Source organism: Ambystoma mexicanum, chromosome 2q, assembly GCF_040938575.1.
Source record: "Ambystoma mexicanum isolate Mex_15411 chromosome 2q, UKY_AmexF1_1, whole genome shotgun sequence".
Classification (NCBI taxonomy): Eukaryota; Metazoa; Chordata; class Amphibia; order Caudata; family Ambystomatidae; genus Ambystoma; species Ambystoma mexicanum.
The window spans coordinates 541,922,735-541,948,685 of NC_090924.1; the positions used below are offsets into that span (position 1 = coordinate 541,922,735).

General features: G+C 43.1%; 1 protein-coding gene across 2 annotated transcripts in view; it reads left to right on the forward strand.

Annotated features, from left to right (window-relative positions):
• Positions 1-23,883, forward strand: part of PLCD1 (phospholipase C delta 1) — a 447,477-nt gene extending 423,594 nt beyond the window's left edge. For both annotated transcript variants that reach the window (XM_069647688.1, XM_069647687.1), the window contains exon 15: positions 21,803-23,883. In XM_069647688.1, coding sequence (XP_069503789.1) covers positions 21,803-21,891 — 89 coding nt within the window. In that variant the 3' untranslated portion in view covers positions 21,892-23,883. The remainder of the gene's footprint in view (positions 1-21,802) is intronic.
• Positions 23,884-25,951: the final 2,068 nt, after the last annotated feature.

Here is a 25,951-nt window from a genome sequence, read left to right on the forward strand (position 1 = left end):
TCTTGCGGTCATACAGGCCTTAGTAGATTTATCTTCTCAGCCATTTGTTTGAAGGGTTTCTCCTGTCTAATTTGTTTGGGCAGAAGTGGAAAATGTATAGCATATCAAGATATTCTCCGCTTTGCAGGCCCTTTGTATCAGTCTGTAAATGTTTATATAGTGTAGCGCATCTGGACAATTTGTCACTTCGACCCAGACAGGAGTCACCTTTGATACTACGTAGGTGAGCCCACTATGCAAGACCCTCCCTAGGGTCTGGACAAGTGGGACCTTGCTGGGAGTGACTGCCCTCTTGGGGACAAGGACTCCCATTCCATGATGCAACTCCGTCCAAACCACCCTGTCTGCATACATGGATGTTAAAAAGACTTTGACATTCCCTCTTCCAACCATAATTAACAAAGATCTTTCTATAACTCTATTGGTGTCAGGTAATGCTGAAGATAGCGTGAATGACCATGATCAGGGAAGACAGCCTTGTTTCAAATGACCTGTATAAAGAGTGAGTTGTCTGTGAATGGAGGAGAGACTCCCACGGAGGGAGGAGAGCAACCGCTACACAAAGGTGAGGCTCTGTAGCAATGACGTCCTAGAGGGGTGGAGCCACATCGAGCCACAGAGTTTGCTGTGGTGTGAGTGGAGATAGATCTAGAAGCTCGAGGCCCGACGGCAGGTGCCTTGACCGAGCAAGAGGCTCCGGTCAGGGAACGAGACTCGACGGGAAGACAACTGCTGAAAAGCGGAAGTGTGCTTGGCACCCAGCAATTGATGCCGAGACCAGAGAATGGAGAAGAGCCCGGATCCCAGAGCTCCACCCAGTGGTGATGAAAGCAGTAACAACCGGGAGACACAAGCTATAGATTTGGGCACAACGTCTTAAAACGGTTGGTTTCATGGAGTACCGAAACCTACACAGGTACGGAAAACAGTGTAAAACAGATACCAACATTGTATGCCACAGCTGAAATAGCCGCCTAGAGCACGAGAAGGAAAGAGAAAATCACAGACACACGGCCTCACTGAAACAGAGGGAAAGCGATATGCACATTGTATATCCAGGCTGGACTAGCTTCCAGAAGTACGAGCAAGCGAGAAACTAATGAGCACAACACCACACTAAAACAGAGTGAAAGAGATAGAGATAGAACATTGTATGTCAAGGCTGGAATAGCCGACCTGGCTATTAAATATTGCAATTGTCAAACAAAGACACCTACAAGAGAACCACAGGACTCTGGGAGAGTTCCAATACCACAAAGGTGTGAGATAGAAGTGTCTTGTCAAGAAATCCTGAAGGGAGTTGGACGTTTGAAATACAACCGTCCAACGATACAAGAAGACCGTTTTCTTTAACAAGGGAGAGCGTAAAACCCATATAGAAGATAATTATTTCTACCAAGACACTCGATCTGATGATTCTGAAAACAATACCATCTGTACTGGAAGAATTTTGAGACTGTGGGCAAATCTACTACAATTAGGGCCAGGCAGAAGAAGCCAACACAGTGGCTATTGTGCAAGCCTCCTCTTTTTCCTTTATTTACGTTGGTCTAAAGTGGTAGGGCCAGTTAGTGGTTAGGATTTGTACAGAAGACTTTTACTTTGGACTTGACGTGCACCCTTAGTTGTAGTTTTTCCAAGTAGGGAATTTCCCTCATAGTGATAGGGCTAGTTAGGCGTTTTGAATAAACATCTTTAATATGACCCAACGTAGTGCGAGTCATTGTTCTGGTTCACCCCCGTAGAGTTGAGATTTTCTGTTCGTCATGCAGACGGCTTCCAGACCAGCTGCTCTAGTTGCCAGACGTTGTTCATGCTCAAGGAAACAAGATCAGGAGGCTTTGTCGATCAATGCCCTCGCATTCTGCAAGCCGGTATGTTGATTTGACCCCTTTACCTTTATCCACTGATCTTGATGAAGCTTAGGAGAGGGCATTCTCCTTTTAATTAATTTATTTTTTGCATTTATTTCAGTACACAAAAACATCTAGGTGCTTGTTACAGAAAGTGCATAGTACATTAGAGGAGTGCAAGAGTACTCATACTGGTTACAAACAGAATAGGTAAGTGTATAAAGACTAACGAAGCCTCACCTCATCGTTCGGGGGCTACATCAAGTATGCAGGTACAAATAGGTAAGATGCGACATTGGTATGGATGCACAGATTGGGAAAGCCTCACCTCATGGTGTAGGGGGGCTACATCCAGTATGCAGGTACAAATGGGTAAAATGCAGCATTAATATGGGTGCAGAAGTTGGGAAAGCCTCACCTCCTGGAGCAGGGGGGCTACATTAAGTATGCAGGTCCAAATAGGTAAGATGCAGCATTAGTGTGAATGCACATACTGGCAAAGCCTCACCTCATCAAGTATGCAGGTGCAAATAGGTAAGATACATTAGTATGGGTGCATAGATTGGGAAAGCCTAAACAATCCTGGGGGTCATCTTCGCCTCCACTCTCTCCTTCTCAGCTCACATCACAGACATCTCTAAAAAGTCCCGCTGCCAATTGCACCTTCTCAGAGGTATTCTACCTTTTCTCACCTTCCTCAGAGGCTCACCGTCTCCAGAACTCTGGTCCTCTCTAGTCTGGACTACCGCAACAGCCTCTTTCTAAACCTGCCCTCCTCTAACATCCGTCCTCTTCATCTCATCCAGAACAGAACTGCAAGACTTATCCTTGGCCTCAAGCCCAGGGACCACATCTCTCCAGCGCTGAAATCCCTTCACTGGCTCTGTGGGGCTGCAAGGATTAAGTTCAAGACGCTTTGCATCTTCCACATGGTTTTCTAGGGCCAAGGCCCACTCGATCTGCAACGCTCTCTCCCTAAATACTCGCCTTCCCAGCCCGCCGCTCGTCTTCCTCCAGCTCTCTGCGGGTGAGCCGCTTCTCCAAGCAGAGACTTAGGGGGAGATCTTTATTCTCTGCAGATGCCTCCCTCTGGAACAGCCTCCCTGCCTCTCTCGGTCTTGAGCCCGATCTCCTTAAACTCCAGAAACTCCTCAAGACTTTCCTCTTCGCCTCCTCCTACTCTTCCGCCCCCCCTTCCTTGCTAACCACCTCTTTCTGCTCTCTTGCTCTCTCTCCTCTGCTCAGTTTCGCTGACTGGCTGCCTGGTGTACCTTCAGAGCGTCACAGGTCCCACGCTTTCCTCGCCAGTCTCTTGCACTTGCCCCCGGGCATTTCGCTTGCCGCAACACTACTGCACTTAACCCATGTTCTGACGGGACTGGGCGCACTTTGTCCCTACTGTCCCCCCACGCACTTCCTGTTCTGTTCACCTGCATAATCTGAATGTACCATGCCTAGTAAGATCGTTTGTCTTGTCTTTCCTGTATTTTTCCCTCCCATGCATGGTTGCACTTTGAAACACTTGTGTATAAGCACATAATAAACAATCAATCATGGTACAGGCGGCTACTTCAGGTATGTAGGCAAACACGAATGAGAAAATACGTGTGAAGGTGTATACTGGCAAGCCTCACCTCTGGGTGCAGGGCTTATTTCCAGTGAGTACACAGACATGGGTGACAAAGTAAAGGCAGCAGAGCATATAAGCAAAGTACAGTTATTGCTAGTGTGTTCAAGTTTTAGCATTAGGCTGAGCAAACCTAGGCAAGGAGTATTACAGACAAGTTAGTTATTGAAAATGGCTCAGTCCAAACATGTTACATATGCAGCAAAGGGCAGCCGGGTGATAGATAAGCAGCAAGAGGTTTGCAAATAAAGTACAAGGCTGCTGTCCATTCGGGTATATTATAGATGGGTCCAGCGCGATGCTACAGGACAAGTCAGGAAAGTTGTAGGCATGTTCATTCGGCATCAATAGCACAGGGCCGTGGCTCAATCCGGTAGGTTACAGAATAGGCAAAGTTGTATGTATCATGTAAGGCTAAGAAGGCTAAAGTACAGTAAATCGAGTAAGATAATGAAAGAAACCAATGCAGGGTTGGCAGACTCATATCGGGTAAGTGTGCCTAATGGACCCCAGCTGGCCCATAGGAATGAGGGTTTCCAAACAGCACTTTAAGATGAGCAGCAGCACCCTCGAGATAGATGGGGATGCAGATACGTACTCTTGCACCAATTATTAATAATGACAACTCAATAGTTTTGTAAAGGGATTCTCTTTAATGACAAGTACAAAAAACGGGGAGTTCGATGAATATCAGCAATCGCTCGATCTTCCTTCTCGTTTCAACTCCAATTAATTTCAGAAAAAACAGAAAATGTATACCAAAAACCCATCATCACTGAAGTGTAATTCTTAAAACTTAGCATGCAACTTGATTGGTTCTAGGAAGGTAACTTTAATATAGGTACTATATCTGTATATGGTAACGGGCAGAGGGGGTTGGATAAACAATGTCAGGTGGGGCAACTAAGCCCTTCCTTCAAAATGTCCACTGTAAATGTCACTAAAAGTACGACGTCTCATTGGTTCTACTAACTATAGGACCCTAGATTACACGGTCCACTATGATTGGATTGGCGTTAACCCCACTCATACTTTTCCAATTGCGCTTAGCAGCGTACAGAATAGCCAGCCAGGTGCAGGGAGTTAGTCTGCACCGTAGCTTCCCTCCAATTATTGTTACAATCAATCATCATCTCAGCGGTCATGTCTCAATTAATTCTTTCTAGTTTGCCTCGAGTCTGCTTCTTGGTCTGGGAAAGTTAAGGCATATTGTTATGGCGAAGATATATGCGTAGGTGTGAATGTCTCATCCCTTCTTGCCCAGTCACATGATTCAGACACCATGAAATCGGCCTCTTCATGCAATTTCGTGTATTTGATTTAATTCTGCCAGTCGTCTGCCATCTGTGGCTTATCTTGACCTTTCCAAACAGGATACTCTGTTCTTTTTTCTCTTTAATTGTATCCACTGTTGGCCTATTCCAGCTGATACGACCTCGGCTTCTTGGCATGGTTACCTTCAGCTGAGTTCCTCTTCCAGTCTCTGTTCTTGATTTGTTTGCTGCAAAGTTTCTCCTTTTGTGACCTTTAGTAACCTTTGGTTCATTCTGCTCTTGTGCGTAGTGAAAGTATACTTAAATAGTGCTCTTTGAGGTAGATATATGTATAGGTGGCGCTTGCCGCATCTATTTTAATACGAAGCATAAGCAAGCCTCACAATTTCTGTGCTTCTTGTGGTTTCTTGCATCTGTACAGGTTTAAACTAACTGAATATCTTCATCGTGCATATGGCATAAGTGTCTGCATCTTGACATCAACTGTTTCACCTTAGGCTCAGGATGTCGCTTATCCATGGTATTTCGTCTCTTTTGTCATCATTCTCAGGTCATCATATCTTCTATATGTGCGTCAGTCCGGGTTCTTCTGACGTCACCATTCATCTTCCTTCAGTATCTTCTTAGCTTCTTCGGGTATTACATTCTGACAATTGTCATTCTGTCTCACTTGTCGATATGGTTTTCTCAATGGGTACCTTACTGTCCAGGTTTTCTTAGGTGTCGGCACTTCAATAGGTGCCATTATTCTGATAGGTACTGGACAGAGCCCAACTGCGCCTCTCTGCTGGTTTATTTTCTCATCACATGTCACATATTTCGGCGTGAACGTTCCTGGTACTTCGAAAGGGTCGGCTGGAGTGTTAATGGTGCATGGCACTTCCTCTTCACTGCCCCCTCTGGGCGACCACTCTCACTTCTTCCTTTGTATCCATCTTTATTTTGTCCTCTGGATCCAGACATAGAGGTTTGAAGAAATGTCTCTTTGGGGTCCATATCTTTATGACTCCCTTAAAGCGTCCTGCTGTTCTTGCGTGCTCATCTTTGTTCCATGTCATTAATTGTCATTCTTCACTTGGATTGCAATAGATCCATCTTCCCACATCATTTCTGTTTCCTAGGATACTGAAACTTTGTTCCTTCTGGTGCATAAATGCTGCCTTTCACAAAGTCTTATTTCTTCATCAGTCAGGTCCTTGGGCTTCCATCCTGACTCGACATCAACCATGACCTTCATCCCTATTGCCTCTTTTCTGGCACTGAGAGATTATTATCTTGATGACACAGAAACCAAGCAATACCATCACTAACAGGGTTCCTAGGAATTTGAATGCATCTGCCATCCATTGTGGAACCCATTAGAACAGTGGTCCTAACCAACTGTCGTCATCAACTTCGTCAACTTCATCTATCATCTGATTCTGTAGGTTTGTCAGCATGCTTATGGCTTCTGTTAAAGTTCCATTTTCGTCATCGTGCGAAGGTATGAATGTGCAACATGATTCTCCAATTTTTGCACGAACACCTCCATCCATAGCTGTGATCATGTCAAGCACCTATCTGTTTGGGAGAGTCATTAGTCATATCACCCTTAATTCTTCCTTGATTGCATTGGATCCCTTTATGGTCATGTTGGTGGTCTGCAGTAACTCCCATCTGGTTATCCTCAACCATTTAGTATTTGCTCCAATTTGAATTGTTGGCATCAGAATTGTCATGAACACTGATGAGGTTAGGCTGAACAACCTGTGTTCATATGGCATCGCATGAAAGGCTTCTTCTGATTTGGCAGAGAAGTAATTATCTCTCTTCATTTGGTTCATCAGTTCCACAGATCTCTTCTTCCTCAGGTGAGCATCTGCTTTCGGAAACTGTCAATATTCAGATCACTTTTTGGAATCACCAAGGCTGGAACATGGACATTCACCAATGTACATATTCCTCCCCAATTCTTCGGTAGTCTAATATATGCTTTGGATCCACACGCCCAATAATGATCCATGATCACTGCTGTTCCATTCATCATTCCTGTAGCATCAAAGATGCGTCCACAGTTCTGATTTTCTCCTATTTGTCTTGTACCATTGTTTCTGAAGCACAATTTGGAACGTTCCAATGGCACTATCTGTAGGGGACCTCCTCTGTCTTTGACCCATGTTAGCATTCTTGCAAGTCTCGGCAATTATGGCTTGCATATCATCTGTGCATTTTCAGTTGTTTCTTTATAGTATCCAATGATCATCCATGCTCTGCAGATCATTACTCCTTTCTCCCATCTGTCTGGAGCAAGCACTGTTCCCCAAATTTGCATTTGGCCTCTTTCTTTCCACCTTCAAGCTTCTTCTGTAGTTTTCCCTTGAATGTTCAGTCTTTTGTTTCTCTCTGATCTCTGCTCCTTTAACTCTAGGCTTCTCATACCTGATCAGTGTTCTTTGTTTTTCCATTGTTTCTCGTCTTTATGTCGTGGACATAATCTTCATTTGGATCAGTTGCTTCAGTTGCCAATTTGAGTGAAGCATCACTTCCCATAAACTGGCCTATGGTTGTGTACATTGCTATGTGTGATACAGTGCACTGTCTTGACATCTATTTCCACAGCTCCGAAGATTTTTGACTTCCCCATGCTGTATAGTAAGAGTGCACAAACAAAGCATTGCTCCTCTGAAGTTCGTCTTCCAACTTCCTTCATATGTTGGTACCATATGTTATTTCCCAAGTGTGCTCTGCTGTCCAGGTAGTCGTTTAGTTCATTATTGTCTTCTTGTTTGCTTCTTCTGATTCTTAAGGTCTTTCTGTAGTTTGCTATAACCACATCCTTAAACACGTCTGTGTAGCTTCTTCTTTCTGGAGAATTCTCAGGTATCTCCATCAATGATCCAGGCATTTTCATCTGTACCATGTGAGTAGGAGAAAGTCTGGTAATTCTTTCCTTGTCCTCTTGTGTCTATTTCTGGCTCTGTTTATAATCGTCCATATAGATTCTGCCAGTATCTCAGCACTTGATTGTCTCAGAGGATTCAAGCTTGACCTCTTAATCACTGGGTCAGGCGTGCTGGCAATGCTGTCTGTTTGTTTATTCTCTAACACCTTTTGTCTCATTAAAAGTTCAGCTTTCTTCATTTGTCTTGCGACTTCTCTTGGTGTGGAACTTCTCATTGTTGGTTCTACAAACTTCCCCCCATTCTCTGGAAAGTGGTTCTGCAGTTATTGACACTAGACCAGGTGTGTATGTACTCATCATTTGCGTATGTGCATTTTTCATTAATCCCTTCTTGCCGACCCTGTCTCCGGCGGTTCAATTCATTTGTTACCACAAGTGTGTGTGTGTCATTGCTAATCACATCCATCTGAAGTTTGCTCACTCCTCTATCAGACCTTCTGGGGACTGGAATGACTATGTAAGGTCTGGGCACTTTTGTAGGTTTCATGCGTACATCATTAGGTGGGTGCACTGGAATCTGAACGCTTTGTGCTCCAATAAAAAATGCAGTGTGAATTGTCAGTGACAGTAATACAATAATGAATACCATGCATAGGTAAATAATTCCCCTGTAGGTCCACTTACAGCACTTATTTGTGGGCCAATATGAGCGTCTCTCCTCCTGAGGGAGGACAAAGTTACAATTTTGGCTGCCCATCTCGATCATCTATAAAATAAAACGAACTCTTTAATACATTCTAGGTAGTGTCATTATATCCGGGTTCTGCTGTCTCTGCTTGCATGTCACAGATACCAGAACGATTATCTTCCTTGCCTGAATAATAGACTGTCTCTTGTCTCTGGAAACAGTTCTCTTTTTTCCATATACGAAAGTTTCACATGAGACAATAAGTTCAACAATTGCTTAGTTCAAATGTTCAAAATAAACGAGTTCCCAGTCAATGCCTCTTGTTTCATTCCAGACGACATGTCATTCCTTTGTCAGCATGAGCAAGAGTGAAGTCCTCTGGCAACACCTTCACGATTTGTCCCTCTATGGAAAGTTTATAATCTTCTGCGGTGATTCTGATGATGATTAGAAAGTTCAACCTGCATTATGATACCATGCAGGAGCATGCTCATCTGTGTAGAATTTGCTGGGTCTCTGATGAAAGTGAGGACATCAACGCTGTCAGGTCTCCCCAAAAGCACTTGAAAGTCCTCGATCAGGCGAATAAACGCATTGCTCACTAGTCTATCTGCTAGTTACAGGGACATTTGTCTTGTCCTCCCTGTACTCTGGAAGCAAAAGGAACTGCTCTGCAATCACTGTGAGCAGCCTCCTTATTGTCTTTTCGTTTTCAGGATCTTGAAGAAATTCGGTGATGTTAGTGAGCCTTCCCACTAGCGACGGGTATGGCCTCTGTAATAACTCCAAATAGAGCAGAACGTCCTTACTGAGGTCACTATTGCGTGACACCATAAGTGAGTCCAAATAAGGCTTCTGTGTCAAAAGTCAGGATACTGTAGTCTCTTCCAATGTATGTATCATCGATCAAAATTTGGCATATCTTCTCTTATCAAGGCTTCAGTGTGCCTCAGTCCAAAGTTCAAAGTCGATAAGCTATGTTGTGGCTTATACGTGCAATTTTCTTCTTCGCCCTGCAACTAGGATGCACAGAGTGTCCGTGTTTTTATGTCCTTCTCCCCTTATTTTGCTCAAAGAAAGTGTTGAAATTTAAGCCATAACTTGCACAAAAGTTCTTTGCCTTTGCTTTGCTGGTCATGCGCCCTTCCTCCTCATCAAGGATCTCGTGTGTACGTGCTGTGGTTCTTCCCCGTTGTCTGTAGTCTCTACATGGTGGGGTGAGGGCAGAGGGTCTTCTCTGATGTATGGTTTGATGTCACCCAAAAAGATCTAGGCTTGTCTTCCTTGTAACTTGACTGCAGAGGGAGTAACATCCTCCACGCTAAAGGGACCATTCTTGGCCCGGTCCCACTTTTTTCTTGTGTGATTTCTCACCAGTACCGTGTCCCCAGGGAACAATTGTGGTACATGTAAGCCTTGAACTTGGTTTGTTGCAATATCTCCTTCTGTGTTCTGTGCTGCCCTGCACCCTTCTTGTCGTCGTTGCAGCTGTCCTAAAATTATAGTAAGGCAAGATGTCATGCAATTCAAGTAATTTTGCATTTCTGATCCTAATACTTCCCCTGTTGGCTGAGCATCACATCTAGCTCTATCTCGGGGTGTTAATGGCGTGTGCATCCTCCTGCCTGTCACAATTTCATGCGACGTGAGATGGTGGTCAGAACCAGGCTGGTTTCTGAGCGCATACAGTGCCAGTGGAAGACAGTGTAGCCATCCCTTCTTTAGAGTAAGCTTCAACTTGGCTATCCTTTCCTTTAACACTCCATTGAGCTTCTCGCATATGCCGTTCCCTTGAGGATGATACACCGAAGAAAACTTGTGCTTTATGCCAAGCAACAAGTTGATCTGTTCAAATACTGTATTAACAAAGTAAGGTCCATTGTCTGACGTCATGACCTCACACACTCCCCATCTGGGAAACGCCTCTATCACCAGAAATGTGGCCACACAGGTAGAGTCTGGGTGTGCACATGGACCTGCTTCTATCCACCTAGAGAATGGACACACCACAACAATTAGATACCTGTACTTGTTACATACTTGAATCATATCAACATAATCGACATGGTAGTGCTGAAAAGGCCCATTAGCCCTTGGGATAACTCCTCTAATCACACGTAGTGTATGCCCAGCCGTGAACTGCTGACAGACTATACAGTTCACTATAAAAAATGCAGCGTGTTCTGCCAATTTCCGTATAAACCAGTCTTCGGCAATTGTCGCTGCTAGATTCTCTTTTACCATGTGCGCTGGATAGTGTAACTGCTCCAGTGATATTTTCAATAAGGCTATAGGCATCACTGGTTTACCAGTGTTGTCTTGTCGCCACAAACTCTCTGTGGGGGTTAAAGAACACCCTTGTTGCTTCCATAAATTCTTTTCTTCCTGTGGTGCCTCCCCTTGGAGCTCTATTAACTGGGATTTTCCCATATTACATTAGCCTTCAGGCTCGCTTCGTACAACAATCATTTTCTCATGTACATCAGTTATTTCCACATTCATTATTATTTCGTCTTTGGTTGCCACACGCTTGGCTTCAGTGCCTGCTGCTTGATTTCCGTGTGAGATGAAATCTGTCCCTTTTGTGTGAGCAGCGCATTTCACGACTGCTATGCCCACTGGGAGTTGTAGTGCCTTAATGAGCCTGTCCAATAAGGCTGCGTGCTGCACTGGCGTGCTGTCCACTCGGAGGTAGCCCCTCCTTTTCCAGCGCGCTAGGCCTGCATGCACTGTCGATGTCACATAGGCGGAGTCACTGTACACCGTCACTTCCTGGTCATCGTGACTCTCGAGTGCGAGTAACAATGCCAATAAATCTGCAGCTTGTGCTGAATAATGTGAGGGTAATCGTGCACTAATGAGTACCCAAAAATCCCTGTTTGCTGTGTTTTTCATCACAGCGGCGCCTGTATATCTCTGTCCATTGTTTTGATCTATCCTCAAAGAACCATCAACAAAGACGATTTCTCCTTCTGCCAATGCATTTTCCTTTATTCTGGGAATATCATCATAAAATTCTTCATAGTTTGCGCAGTCATGTATTGGCTCTCCTTCAGTGACTGGCTCTGCTATAAACATAGCTGGGTTCATAATTTTGCATCAAATTATTTTAATCAAGGGATTTCATATGATCACTTCATAAGCCGAAGCTCTTTGAGATGTCAATGTGCCATTTGGTTTCTCTAAAATGGCAAATAATGCGTGCTCTACGAACAGCGTCATTGAGTATCCCATCACAATGGTTGTAGCCTTTTCTATTGTGAATGCTGCGGCAGCTGAACTTTGTTCTCACTGGAAGTGACCTCTCATTACTGGGTCCAAATTCCCACTGTAGTATGCCAGGGGCTTGTACCCAAGCATGGTTCTCTGTGTGAGTACTGCTGTAATAACACTGCAATTCGTGTGTGAAAACAGGTAAAATTACTCGGCATAACTGGAAATCGCTAAAACTGGTGCCGTGCAAATGGCCTTTTTTAGTTTAACAAACGCTTCTTCCATGGTCTCGGTCCACACACATTTTTCTTTCGTCATCTGTGCTTTTTTTAGGGCTTGAAACAAAGGATTGGTATAGGAGCTGTAGTGAAAGACCCCTGCCCTAACATAATTGCATAATCCAGGAAAACTCTGCATTTGTTTTATCGTGTGTGGCTTGGCTGTTTTTAAGATGGCTTCAGCCCTCTTAGGGTTAACCTTTTTCCCCTCATGCAAAATCAGCTGGCCTATGTACAGCACTTCTTGTTGGCAATACTGTAACTTCTTTGTCAACCTTATATCCTTTCTCAGTCAATATAGTCAATAGCCTAATAGAATCGTGTCTGCACGTTTCCTCTGTAGTGCTGCAAATTAGGATGTCATCCACATATTGCAAAAGAACACTCTCTAATGCAATATTGCTTAAGTTCATCTGTAGAATTCTGTTGAAAATCGAAGGAGACTCACTTTATCCCTGAGGTAACCTTGTGCTTTTCAGACAAATTTGTCTGAACGTGAATGATGTCAAATCTTGTGATTATTTGTGCAATGGGATTGAGAAAAATGCATTTTTCAAGTCAATCACCAGGAAATATCTTGCATCAACGGGTTTGTGGACGGGTTAGGGACTAGAGGGAACTCGGCCTCTACAATATCATTTATTGGGTGCAGATCTTGGATTAAACACCAAGACCCCCTTTCCCTCTTTTTACTGGGTAAATCGAAGTATTACATGACGATTCTGACGTCACTAAAATGCCCTGCTCCATCATGGCAGACATTTTTTGAAAGTCCCTTCATCTGCTTCCCTAGACATGGGATACTGTTGTGCTTTTGGTAAAATTGCTCCTGGTTTCAAGTTAATCTTCACTTCTCTGACTCCTTTCATTAAACCTACATCATAAGGGCCTGTAGTCCATACTGAGACAGGCACTTTTGCCATGTCGTCATCAAAATATTCAGGACATTTTTGTGCCAGCATCATTCTCTGGGGCACCTCTTTTAATCATTTTCATCCAATACATGAGATTAACCTCAACTGTCATCTCATCTTCATATATTTGCTCTTCAAATAGGTCATTATCAGTGACTTCAGTCAACCTGTACCCTTCCCCAATGGCGATTACTGTGCACCATTGTCTACCTTTGTCATCATAACCATCGAACAATGCCATTTTTCCTCACACTATGGCTGTTTGTATTACCAAGGGAAACACTCGTCCCTTTTCCTCATACATAGGTATTCTTGGCCTGAACAGAAACTCATCTGGGGTTCTCATTATTTTGCCTGTATGGCCTGGTAGCCATGACATTAATATATGCTCTCCATACGTGAATATTTCTGGTTCCAATGGAACAGCTCTCATAGCCGTTTGTCCTGCGTATGCCCTAATAATTTTGCATACGTTCAAATAATACATTCCTGGAGTCGAACATACTACGCCCTTCTCAGTGAACGAGATTGTCCTATTTAACTTCGTCATTAAGTCTCGTCGCAATATATTCACTGGGGTTTGCCTTGAATATGGCAATGGCACATTCATGTCACATTCTCCTATAGAAACTGGAAGTTCTTTTGTGAAAGGAACACAACTTGTTGCTCCTGTGAAGCCCTGAGTATTTATGGCATCGCCGGACAAAGAAAACTTGCCTTCACTTATACACAAGCGTGTTGTACCCGTGTCAACTAAGAATATTCTTTAGGATAGAACACATCAGGTTTCCCAGTGAGCTGTCCTAGTCCATATATAACTTTGTCATATGTTCAGTGAATCGATTTCCTCCATCACCAGTGTCATTTCTTATTCCAGAATTCAATACCTGCCCTCTACTTGTTGTATGTAACAGTTGCATCGGCGACTGTTGAGACTGTCCTTGCGGAAAATGTATCTTATTCTGAGGCTGCAAACTTTGCTGTGCTTCTGGCGCTTGCTGCTGCACCGTGCGATTTTGTGCAACTCCATTTCTACCCTGCTGTGAAAACGCAGGTGGATTCACCATCCCTCCTCTTAAACCTTTGTCATTTTGCACTATGCCTTGATTTCTGCATGTGCGCGCTAGGTGCCCTGTCATCCCACACATCCAACAGATTCGGGTGGTCTGATTATTTGCCCTTCAACATATCCTGATTGCCGTTTTGCATGTTTTGAAAACCTCCCTGATTACTTTGGAAACATCTCTGATTACTCTGCATCCTCTTCCTCGAAAGCCTCTTCCTCTTGGGTAGAAACTGCCTTAGATAATTGATCTGCTGTGTGTGTGATCCGTACGTTATTGATAATTGCCCCCTCAATGGCATATTTTGACAGTTTTTTCTGCACTAGTTTGGCCTCTTCACCTTTTTGTGCAGAATATTTTTTGATTTTTCTCTTGCAGCAGCCTGCAATAGTGCGCGATGGTCAACTTTATTTTAGACCACGGCTTGACCACAATTCCTACCAATTTCTTGAGCTGATTCTGGTCTTGTTCTGGCTGTTCTTGGCATAATATATGGTAAAACACGAGTATAGATTTCCCCCAAGATTCCCGAGTTTACAGCCCCGAGGCGTCTTGGAAATTCTGACTGTAAAGCAAAGGATCATCTGACTCCTTCATTTTATGTGCCATTATAGCTCCCATGTCTGAAGTATCTGGGTATAGCACTCGTAATGCTTTCCATACCGCGGTTCTGCAATTGTTAAACGGTGCTCCATCATGCACAGTATTAACTGTAGTCACTCCAGGGTAACTTGAACGTGTCCATACATCATCAGCTCTATCACCAAGTATGCCGATTAAAAGACCCTTAATATTCCTGATAGCTAACGTGTTTCCTCCCGTCATTTTTTCTAACTCGTGTATCCATTTTCCGGCTCTCGATGTCAACATGGGAAGATTTTTTTCAGGTTTTCTCTATCCATGTGTGGCCATGGTATATATTGTGGCCTGGTTCCTCCTTTTTCGAGTAACGGGAATCGTAACACATGGCACTCCTTTTCTTCTCTCATCATTTTTCTATCCACTGCAGGGGTAATATTCCCGCATTGCCGCCTACCTGCCAATGTCCTTAGTCTGCTCACGTAGGGTGGTGGAGACACCCCCCACTGACCATAAGATACTCCTTCATGTCGATCTGATTGTGTGGCTGACTCTGATGTCTTGGGTGCAGATCCACTAGAATCTTTTTCCCTTTCCCCTAGAGAAGCGTATCTTCTCTCGTCTTCTCTTTCTGCATCCGATATTGTCTTTGCGCAACTCGTGCAACTTCTCTCATCCTCCTCATTCCTGGTTAGCATCAAACTATCTAGGGACTGCTCTCTATTTCTGCTACTTCGGTAGGCATCCTCAGTGTCGTACAACTTAGTGCTCTCAAGACGCTTGTCATCTCCTTTCCCTTGGGGTAGCTGTTCTAGCCCCATTTCATCATATATTCTATCGATCGTCTCTCCGATGCTTCTGGTGTCGAAGTCATCTTCCATATTTATCCTAGACGTGCCTGCTACCGAATCATACTCTGGGAAGAATTCTTCTATGTTTTCCCAGTCTACTACTGGATCAGGTTTTTTAACCTCTTTCCAGATATTCGAGATCCCGTGTTCTCTGTCTTCGCTTGCATTCTATGTCGTCATCAAACTCTCTATGGTTCCTTGCTTCCTCTCTAACCCTATCTTCTTCTTGTGTCCTCGCATCTCTTCGTTCATTTGCCCTTCGTATTTCCTCATCTCTTTGCCTTTTTATCCTCTTCTCCCGTATTTTTTGTTCTTCTTCTATCCTCCTTTGTTCCTGCCTGTCCTGATCATCAGCTGTTTTCTGCCTATGATCACGTTTCGTTTCTTGCTCCTCACGATATAACAGCTCTTGTTTCCGTCTATCCTTTTTCTTAGTTCCTTCATCTCTGTCGGTTTTCCTTTTCCTTCTCTTTCCTTGTTATTTCATCTTGTTCTCCCTTTTCTCTCATATCCTCAATGCCTTTACCATCGAGTTTAAATAAAATCGGATCCCCCATCCATTCGTTCTGTGTGAATGCCATCTCATCAGTCCTGTCCTCATCTCCTTTCCATCTCTTCCCCTCTCTACCCGTATCTACAGATGTACTTGCTTGTGCTTGATCTCCTTTCTCCTTTTCACGTCTATCTCCTTGTCCTTTGGTACTTTGGAGGCAATATTTCTTTCTCTGTTTTTCTCTGGGCTTTCGTCACTACTTTGCATAGGTGACTCATATGACGGGATGCTATATCCCGTGGCTGCTTCAGACTCCCTTAATGGGTACAATCCTTCTTCTTTACTGGCTTCGCTTTTTGTTTCAGATGGGGCGGTGGCACAGAAAGCGTTTCACCCCCCTCTGTGCATTTGTTTAGTATCCAATCTACCAGCGGCTCCTCTTCCTTTTCCCTTTTCCTCTTGGTACATCTTCCAAAGCTCTAAACTAGCTAGGCGTTTGTGTACATTTTTGCCAGTATACGTAGCGTACAAATATGTCGTTATGTGCTGCAGGACCGTTTTAGATAGCGGGCCACCTTGGGGCCATGGCATAAACATTTTGTTTGCAGCCCCTTTAACCCACTCTGCACTGTACTGTTTAAGCTTAGGTGCATGTTTCGGCAACTGTTTGCACAAATGTACCAATGGGGGAACGTCTTCCATGCTTAAACCTGCTTATCCTTTCTTTATATAAAACTTAATTATATTTTATGTTCCATAAACAAAATCAACAATATGAGCAAGCACCAATCGTCGCAAGCTCCAATCCCGTTTCTTCACCAAAAATGCCTTTATTTTTTCAGACCACCATCATCAATCTGTGCCATACAACATTTTGTCTATTGAATCACATAATTTTCATGCTATTTTCTCCATCTCATGCCATCCGTTTCCTCAGATGCATTCTACCCCTATCGTTATTCCGATATGGAATGTAAGCCCAATTCTTTCAGAACGTCTTTAATTGTTCTGGTCGCCTATCGTCCTCTTAATTCAGGACCTTAAATGAAGGCTTCTTCTAGCTCTCTTTAAAACCTAGGTATCTGGGTGTATACTCTTCTCTCGGTTATTCCCCGGTATCTCTCTCTATTGCTCGGCCACCCTCGAGCCAATATTTTCCCCTTGTATATACATTATACTCTTACTCTGTTGTTATTCTTTATATCCCACCTTCCTCCGTTACCTTCCCTTGCTTGTTTTAATGCATGCCACTTTTTGCCAAAGCATTCAGTCTTTTTCACTCGCCGTTGGCATTTCTTTCCTCTCCGGACGCTCCAGATCACCGCCTTCGTTACCGACTTTCCGAGCTGTTCGTCCGATCGGCTGCTCGTAGAAGTTGGAAGGGATTCTTGGGTGAAAGCAAAGGTTCCTTCAGACCTAACCTGCAGGGTTTTTTCTTAGACTAACCACTATTTACGGGGAGCTTCTCGTTCTACTCAGCCGGATAGCAAAGGGCTCATGATATTGCCGAGGACCCTGAGTTACTTATGTCGATGGCCAATGGGTGTCTTATCTAATCGATTCTAATCAAACCATCAATCTCTGCTACCAAGTGTGCTGGATGGACCCCAGCTGGCCCATAGGACTGGGGGTTTCCAAACAGCACTTTAAGATGAGCAGCAGCACCCTCGAGATAGATGGGGATGCAGATTCGTACTCTTGCATCAATTAATAATGACAACTCAATAGTTTGGCAAAGGGAGTCCGTTTAATGACAAGTACAAAAAACGGGGAGTTCAATGAATATCAGCAATCGCTCGATCTTCCTTCTTGCTTCAACTCCAATTAGAAACAGAAAAAACATAACATTTATACCAAAAACTCGTCATTACTGAAGTGTAATTCTTAAAACTTAGCATGCAACTTGATTGGTTCTAGGAAGGTAACTTTAATATAAGTACTATATCTGTATTTGGTAACGGGGAGAGGGGATTGGATAAACAATGTCAGGTTGAGCAACTAAGCCCTTCCTTCAAAATGGCCACTGTAAACGTCAGTAAAAGTACAACGTCTCATTGGTTCTACTAACTATAGGACCCTAGATTACACGGTCCACTATGATTGGGGTGGCGTCAACCCCACTCATACTTTTCCACTTGTGCTTAGCAGCATGCAGGATAGCCAGCCAGGTGCAGGGAGTTAGTCTGCACCCTAGCTTCCCTCCAATTATTGCTGCAATCAATCATCACCTCGGGTCATGTGTCAATTAATTCTTTGTAGTTGGCCTCGAGTCTGCTTCTTGGTCTGGGAAAGTTAAGGCGTATTGGTATGGCGAAGATCCATGTGTAGGTGTGAAAGTCTCATCCCTTCTGCTTGCCTGGTCACGTGATTCAGACACCGTGAAAACAGCCACTTCTTCGTGCAATTTCGTGTATTTGATTTAATTCTGCCAGTCGTCTGCCTCTGTGGCTTATCTTGACCTTTCTGAACAGGATACTCTGTTATTTTTTTTTCTCTTTAATTGTATCCACTGTTGGCCTCTTCCTGCTGATACAACCTTGACTTCTTGGCATGGTAACCTTCAGCTGAGTTTTTCTTCCAGTCTTGATTCTTGATTTGTTTGCTGCAAAGTTTCTCCTTTTGAGACCTTTAGTAACCTTTGGTTCATTCTCCTCTTGTGCGCAGTGTAAGTATACTTATATAAAGTGCTCTTTGAGGTAGATATATGTATAGGTGGTGCTTGTCGCATCTATTTTACTACTAAGCATAAGCTAGCCTCACGATATCTGTGCTTCTTGCGATTTCTTGCATCTTTACACGTTTAAACTAACTTAATATCTTCATCGTGCATATGGCATACGTTTCTGCATCTTGACATCAACTGTTTCACCTTAGGCTCAGGATGTCGCTTATCCATGGTATTTTGTCTCTTTTGTCATCATTCCAGGTCATTATAGCTTCTATCTGTGCGTCAGTCCGGGTTCTCCTGAAGTCACCATTCATCTTCCTTCAGTATCTTATTAGCTTCTTCGGGTATGACATTCTGACAATTGTCATTCTGTCTCACTTGTCAATATGTCAATAGGTACCTTACTGTCCTGGTTTTCTTGGGTGTCAGTACTTCAATAGGTGCCGTTATTCTGATAGGTACTGGACAGAGCCCAACTGCGGGTCTCTGCTGGTTTATTTGCTCATCACACGTTACATATTTCGGCGTGAACGTTCCTGGTATTTTGAAAGGGTCGGCTGGAGTGCGAATGGTGCTTGGCACTTCCTCTTCACTAGTGTGCTGGCCAGTTGGCCCCATCGCAAAGGTGCAGAGGGCAGCGTTGGGAGTCATGGCATGCAAGGGTGGGTAAGGGGGATGTGAAGCTGCCCATGCAAACCTTGTTCCCTATTTTGGTGTCATCTGTTGAAGCTCTCACTTTGGCGGGTGAACAGTTAGTTCTTCAGCATCAGGGTCTGCTTCAAGACTAAACTTGTCTTGATCAGCAATCTGCATGTCCCTCTACTGTTGGAGTCTCTGCTCAGAGTTGGTGTGCTCTTCAGAATTCTGTGTGGATTGAAGGGTGTTGATACTGTGCTATGGATCGAGTGCTTCACTTTGTTCAAGAGAGGTGTTTAAAGGGCTTGGCTGTAACTCACCCATGCCTTCAATTGGCTACAGTTTGGGCACTTAAAGATCCTTAGAGGGACATGATGGCAGGCTGCTTTTTTTCTATGCCTATCCAATGTTTTGCTTTATCTAGGTGCACATCCCAGCTAGTTTCACCTTTTGTGGATCCTTTCTTTGGGTGCATCAGCCTTACAGGGTTCAACATGTGAGCCTTTTGCTAAGGTTACGTTTCATGTCTTATGAGTTAATGTTCTCTTTCTAGCAGCCATTACGACACTCTTGGAAACGGAGAGACGTAGGATCTTCATGCTGTCCTCGGTTTCTTCAGCTGCCTCCTTATAGTCCGTACTTGAGTTTAGAACCCACTTCCATCCCTAAGATCTGTTTCCCCTTTCATAGAACTCTATGGAAATTATTCATCCTCATATCAGTTTCATTCCTCTTCTGAAGTGAATCAGGCCCCTGTTTTGGATGTTTCTTGAGTGTTTTGTACTTAAAGTCAGATAATTCAGTGTGAATTTGTGCCCTGTCCTTAGGTGTTAGAAGTCTTTGAGCCTCATTACAAATCTGGCGGTAGCCGTGCTGGCAAAACCGGCACGGCTGCCACCGAAGTTGCATTTTTATCAGCACCCGCGAATGGGCAAGAACCGGGTCATGCCGCGTTTGGCAGTCCCGGTAATTGCCCATTTGCGGGTGCCGGCAATAAGGGAGTCCCCATCTGGCCCCATAGGGCTGAATGGGAATGGGACTGGGACGTCGGATGCACCGGCACCATTCAGAATGGTGCCGGTGCATCCAACATGCTGTGCTTGCGGGTGCTGCTCTGTCTGCCCGGTCAGACCTGCCGGGCATGCTTACCGGTACCGTAGTTGCCGGACCGCCAGGGTCGTAATGAGGCCCTTTGTCTTTTTGGGAGGATGGTTAGGATGTGTCACCCCATTGGCTTGTGATCAGGCAGGACTATCGCCCAACAATCCTCAACTATCGGTGCTTTTTCAGCGTGCTATACACATTTATGTACAAATATTATACTTCCATCATTTTCATGTCCTCATTCTCATCTTAATGATGTGTTATAGCGCTTTCGCCAAAGCGATTTACAGTAAATATATTTACATATAATATTAATCAATATTAGTTGGGTACTCATTTATTGACCTCGGAAGGAGGAAAGTTTGTGTGGCCTTGCCGGGATTCGAACCTGGACCTGCAGCTCATGCTCAGATTGCAGCAGTGATCACCCAGCTCACTGTGCTATTACTGACTACGACATTCTTGTCAATTCAGTCTTCATATGTTTTACACACGATTGGTGCTTTTTGAAGACTCAAATTAATGGGCTACAATGTTCGTGCAGTAATACATTTGGCTATAATTTTAACCTGTTGACTACTTTCCACATAAAGATACTGTTTAAATAGTCTGATGTCGCTGTTTCAGGAGTGCGATCATCTTGTCAAGGATTTTTACTTCTTAGTGCTCAGTTGCACAGTTTAACAGCATCAAACCATATTGCTTACTCTGGGGGCTTGATGAACAAAGGGTACAGTCTCCCGTCCAAGCCCTTTTTGGTTGGAAAAACCTGCTAAAGCAATTTCTTCATCATTGACTTTAACCCATGAAGTGGCTATCAGAGAGGTTGGCAAGCCAACTGCTTGGGCTTCACCCCATACAATCGTACACCATTCTATCTGAGAGGTGGGCGATGAAACAAGGGGATTCCTTTTGGAGGGGTGCTTCTATGTTGTGGATAAAGCCATCTATCCTGCGTGCTGCCACTTCCATAGGTAAGGATTGCGACAAGGCCGGGGATTCTCCTCCAGAAAGTGTGCCCCATTTCTATCCACTTTTGTGATCCTCCATCTGGTTGTTCTTTGATCTTCGTCTTAGCTACTATTTCTCAAGTAGATACACAAAACACTTTTGGTTATGGTGTGAAAACCTATATTTGGACCGGGTCGATGAGCATATATAAAAAAATATATATATTATAATAATCTAAGAAGTATCTCTTACTCTTATGTTGCCTTTTCTACAGCATAAACTGGGCCACTGTCGAGTCCCAGAAGTCTGACAGGCCTCAATAAGTAAGGACTGTGATGAGGAAAAGAAGCACTGTCTGTCATGATGTGTGCTGGTAAACACTTTAGGTGCTGTGATGTGTACTCGAATTGAGGGACTGTGTCCCTAGTAAGTAGAATGTTGTTGCTAGCACAACGATGGGAACCAATATGGGGTAGGCAACTCTTTTCTGTGATGTGTAAAGGCTCTATGTACAATAGCCTGAACTCCATGATGGTCATAGCAGAGTGAAAGACGTGGCAAGCCTTTTGAGATGAAAAAAAAGCGAAATGTTGGTAATGTCATGACCCTTTGGATGCCCAGTGGCTTAACCGCTGTGCAGGTATCGAATGCCAATCTCCCTCTGTGAGCATGCATGTTGCGTGAAGCATCCTGCCCTCTTCATCTGTGTTTCTCTGCTTCTCTTCAAGGCTATCGACACATCCATCTTCTGAACAGGAACGGAGACCAGCATTCAGCTGCTACCCTTTTTGTCCATACGGTGCTTATGGACCCCTGAGAGGGAAACGCGGCGAGGGAGTTTTTACATGTTGCTTCAGACCAAAAGACAATTTCGCCTGTACATTTGTTGATGGACTCTTTGCATTGCATCAGACCAAAAGCACCTGCTGTAAAATGTATTTAAGTTAATTGTTTTTAATATTTTACCCTTATGAGTATTTTAGTTACCTTTTTTCATAGGTATTTTAAAATAGATTTTAATTTTTTGTATGTTTTAGCTCCTTGTGTCTCAGTGTCAGTAGGTGTCACAGGTGAAGGAACGTAGTAAGTAGGTGGTCTAACTTATGGCCAAGCACAAGTAGCACCTACAAGTCAGTCACTACGACAAAGTCACACTATAAAGTGGAGTGTGTGATCCACCATTCGCTGTATATCTAAATTCAATGTTTCAAACCACAAATATTCCAAGTAAGAGCCGCCAAACAGTGTCTAGTACTCACAATTTATTTACACAGCTTATCTGCGGTCCCTGGAATTAGTGGTACACACTACTACTCTGGCCTTGTCGTGGATTCCCAGCCCATGCCTATGGTACAGCCGGAAAGCTGTACTGTCTGACGCAAGACCGGTGAAAGCTTTTATTTTTGTAGAATATCTGTACTGTCCTGAAGGATGGATATGTAACAGTTTTTAGAATTGTGTATTTGATGGATTCAGTGGAAAGGCACTACACATTTTCTTTCTTTTAAAAAAAATGTTTTAAGTAATTATTATTGTGGGCGAATAAGGCACTGTTACAGTCCATGTTGCACACATTGATTTTGTTTTATTGTCCAAGCTGAGCGATGAAGTCATGTAAAGAACGGTTGCAGGTGCATTTGCTGACATTCCATAATTGCAGTCTTTTATTGCTCATGTTTTTGGCGTGGTGTCAAAAACACCTGAAGGAATGATAGCAATAGAAAACATGTTTACAGTGGTAACTTTTGACACTAGCTTTGTGTAATGGCAGAAAAAACAGCAGTTCAGTGTAGTTGTTAAAGATCCCATTTGATGGCTGGGTGTACTCACTAGTTGATGGATATACTTCTCTCCTGATCATATTGAGCAAAATAAGCCCTAACAGATTGAATTTAGGGAAGAGAAGTGTTTAAGACCACACTGTTATTTTCTGTCCATTGCTCTAATTTTATTCAATCTTGTAGTATGTCACACTATCTCCCACTCTCCCTACCCATAGCTTTATTTCTCCCTTTCTCTGTCCACCGCTCCATCTGTTTACATAATCTTTACCTAAATGTATGCACAGAGATTTATCTTTAGCTACCTTCTTGCCTTATCTCCAGCTGTCTCTCTCTGTTTCTGTCCTGGCATCTGTAGCTCTCTTTCACTTTCTCTAAATGTATGGGTTTAGCAAATATTTACTTTATCTTTAGCTAATCTTCATTTTTCTATCTTGATCCATCTATCACTCTCTCACTTCTTCTTTGTATCACTCTCTCGCTTCTTTGTGTCTTTCTCTCCATCCCTGATCACCCACATTTTTGTTCACTTTCTTCCTGCCTCTATCCAGTCCATAACCAATATCCATAACAAATAGGGTCCCTCACCGACGGTGCTTCTTCACTTCCTCACGAACAATGTTTATGAATCTGACCATTAGATATCAAGGATGTATTTCTGCAGAAAATAACTTTTTATAATGCTTAGTAATGTCTTCATGGTATCTTTTAGTTTTCGATCCTAGTAACTAACAGATTCTGTCCATGGCTGGGGTATGGACATGTATAGCAGTGTAAAGGCCATGTAGACATGGGTAATAGTAGGCTTTACTTTTTGTAACAGTTCTTTTTCTAAAGTGAGAAATTTAAAATCAAAGAATACAATTTCTGTCAATTTTTCTATTTTTATATGTGGTTGTTTACATTGGGATAACGTGACAACACTGTCTTAGACTCTTGAGAACATCAGCGTTGGTGAGACTCTCTACAGGTTTGTCTGGCACTCCTTTCATGTGCTGTCGAAATAAACCCTGATGTTGGACAGAAAACCCCTGGTGTTACATGGCTAATATAATGTTATTTATCAACTGCTTGTTTGTTCTTGCATGTTTGTGGTCATCGTTCCACCGCTCTGCACAGATTTCGATGGTATCTTAGGGCTGAGACATTTAAAAAAGCACATATCAGACACAAAGAGGCAATTTTTTATGTTTTTTTTTTTACAAATGGTCCTCATTCAAAAAGTATTATAATTTAAGTCGGTTGTGAAGCATCTGTCACGGAATACAGAAAACTGCGGACAGATTATCAAACAATTACTCTTGTGCAAAAAAGGGAGACAATTTAGACCTGAAGTTGCTGCTAACAGGGAATGGAGCAAAAAGGATTTACCACAATCTGTATTATCGCAAAATATTTTCAGTAGAGCTAAAATCAAGCAGATTATTTTAATTACACTTTGTTGTGTAACATGAAACTAAACATAGTAAACACATTTATTTTTTTCCTATGTTGCAAACCTAGTGACCACTGCAAACATTTTTAGATAATTCTGCTCTATTCTGTATTATCTACAAATGTGCTCAATTATTAGCACTGGTTTAAATATAATTAATCTAGTCCCAGGGATTTAGATAACACAGTATGAAACAACCATATGAAGACATCAAATTATATCTTTGCAGTAGGAAAAGTAATGGTTGACTGGTAACAGAATAACATCAACATTTGTATATCAAGTAAAAAGGTCTTAGTCTGAGAAATGGTGGCGAATTGATCATGTCTCAACATAAACAAATGTTCTTCTCATCAACACCAGAGATTAAAGAAAATTATAGATTGCAACCGTTGTTGTGGGAGATGGTTTGCAATGTCATTCTAAGAAAATCTAGTAGAACAGACACTTTGGTCCAAATAGAGCAGTGTCATTTGCTATCAGATCACCAAAAATCAGTACAACCTGGTAGTGAGTAAATTGTAAAGTTGTTTATAATAAATTGGCAATCCATTAACAAACACAATTCTGTCTGATGACTCCTCGCAGCATGTAAGGCCTCAGCCTCGGTAAAGTAAGTCTTTTGGGGAGTTTGAAGAGGAAATTGGCATGAGCACTAAAGAGGGATTATATCAACAAAGCCTCCCCAAATGTCGAGAAACGTCACCTTAGCTTCCGGAATTGCATAGATCATCATTTGGAGGAGGCTAATGTTATGTTATTAGGATTTGTTTGTACTGTGCTCCACTGCTGTATCTGTCACACCTGAAAGAGAATAGGTGGGGTTGATTAATTAGGAGTAGAGGAAAAGTGTGCGATTGGAGTGCTTTGTGTTGATGTTGCATATTGGAAGTTTCCTGAGCTCTGCATATAGAGGGCTTTCTAGATGTAATGGGTTAGGAGCAATGGGGGATTTGTGTCCAGCTATGAATGTTTGTGCCTATATTAGCATGGGGCTAGAGGTGTAGAGTTGTGTTCCTTGAAATTATGGGAAAATGACTATAAAGCTATGTGTGGGTTGTGTGAGGGGGTCAGGAATGAGTGGTGGACACTAAGTAGTAACATTTTCAACATCAGACATTTTAATTAAAATAAAAGGGTTGGATAAAGGCCTTTCTGTCCCTACCCTAAAGAGCTTCCCTACCTAGGGAAGTAAAATTAAAGATCAGTCTGTATCTTGTCGTCAAAATTATACTATCCGTCCTTGGGCCTTATTATAAGTGATCCGGTCCGGAAATAAAACTGCTGGTAACAACGTTACTGGCACTTTTTCCAGACTGGTTCACTTAGTCTGCCGGTAGGGGCTGTGGACTACCAGCAGGCCTGACCTGCGGGGAGTTCAGGCCCCTACGGGTTTATTTTTCATTGAATCACCAGCTCTTCAGGGCTCCCATTCCCATGTAGTCCTATTGAACTCCACGGGAATGAGAATTTACCGTTCCCCTGCCACCTCAGGGAGCGGAAAGGCTAAGGCGAGTCTGCCGGTAACCCACCGGTTGCACCCACGGGTTACCTGCAGAGTCGTAATGAGGCCCCTTGTCTCCAAAAAATATCTGACCCTCACAAAAATTGAAAGTGGCTGGTAAATGTTGCTCTTTAGAGTAGGTAAAAATGTGTAAACA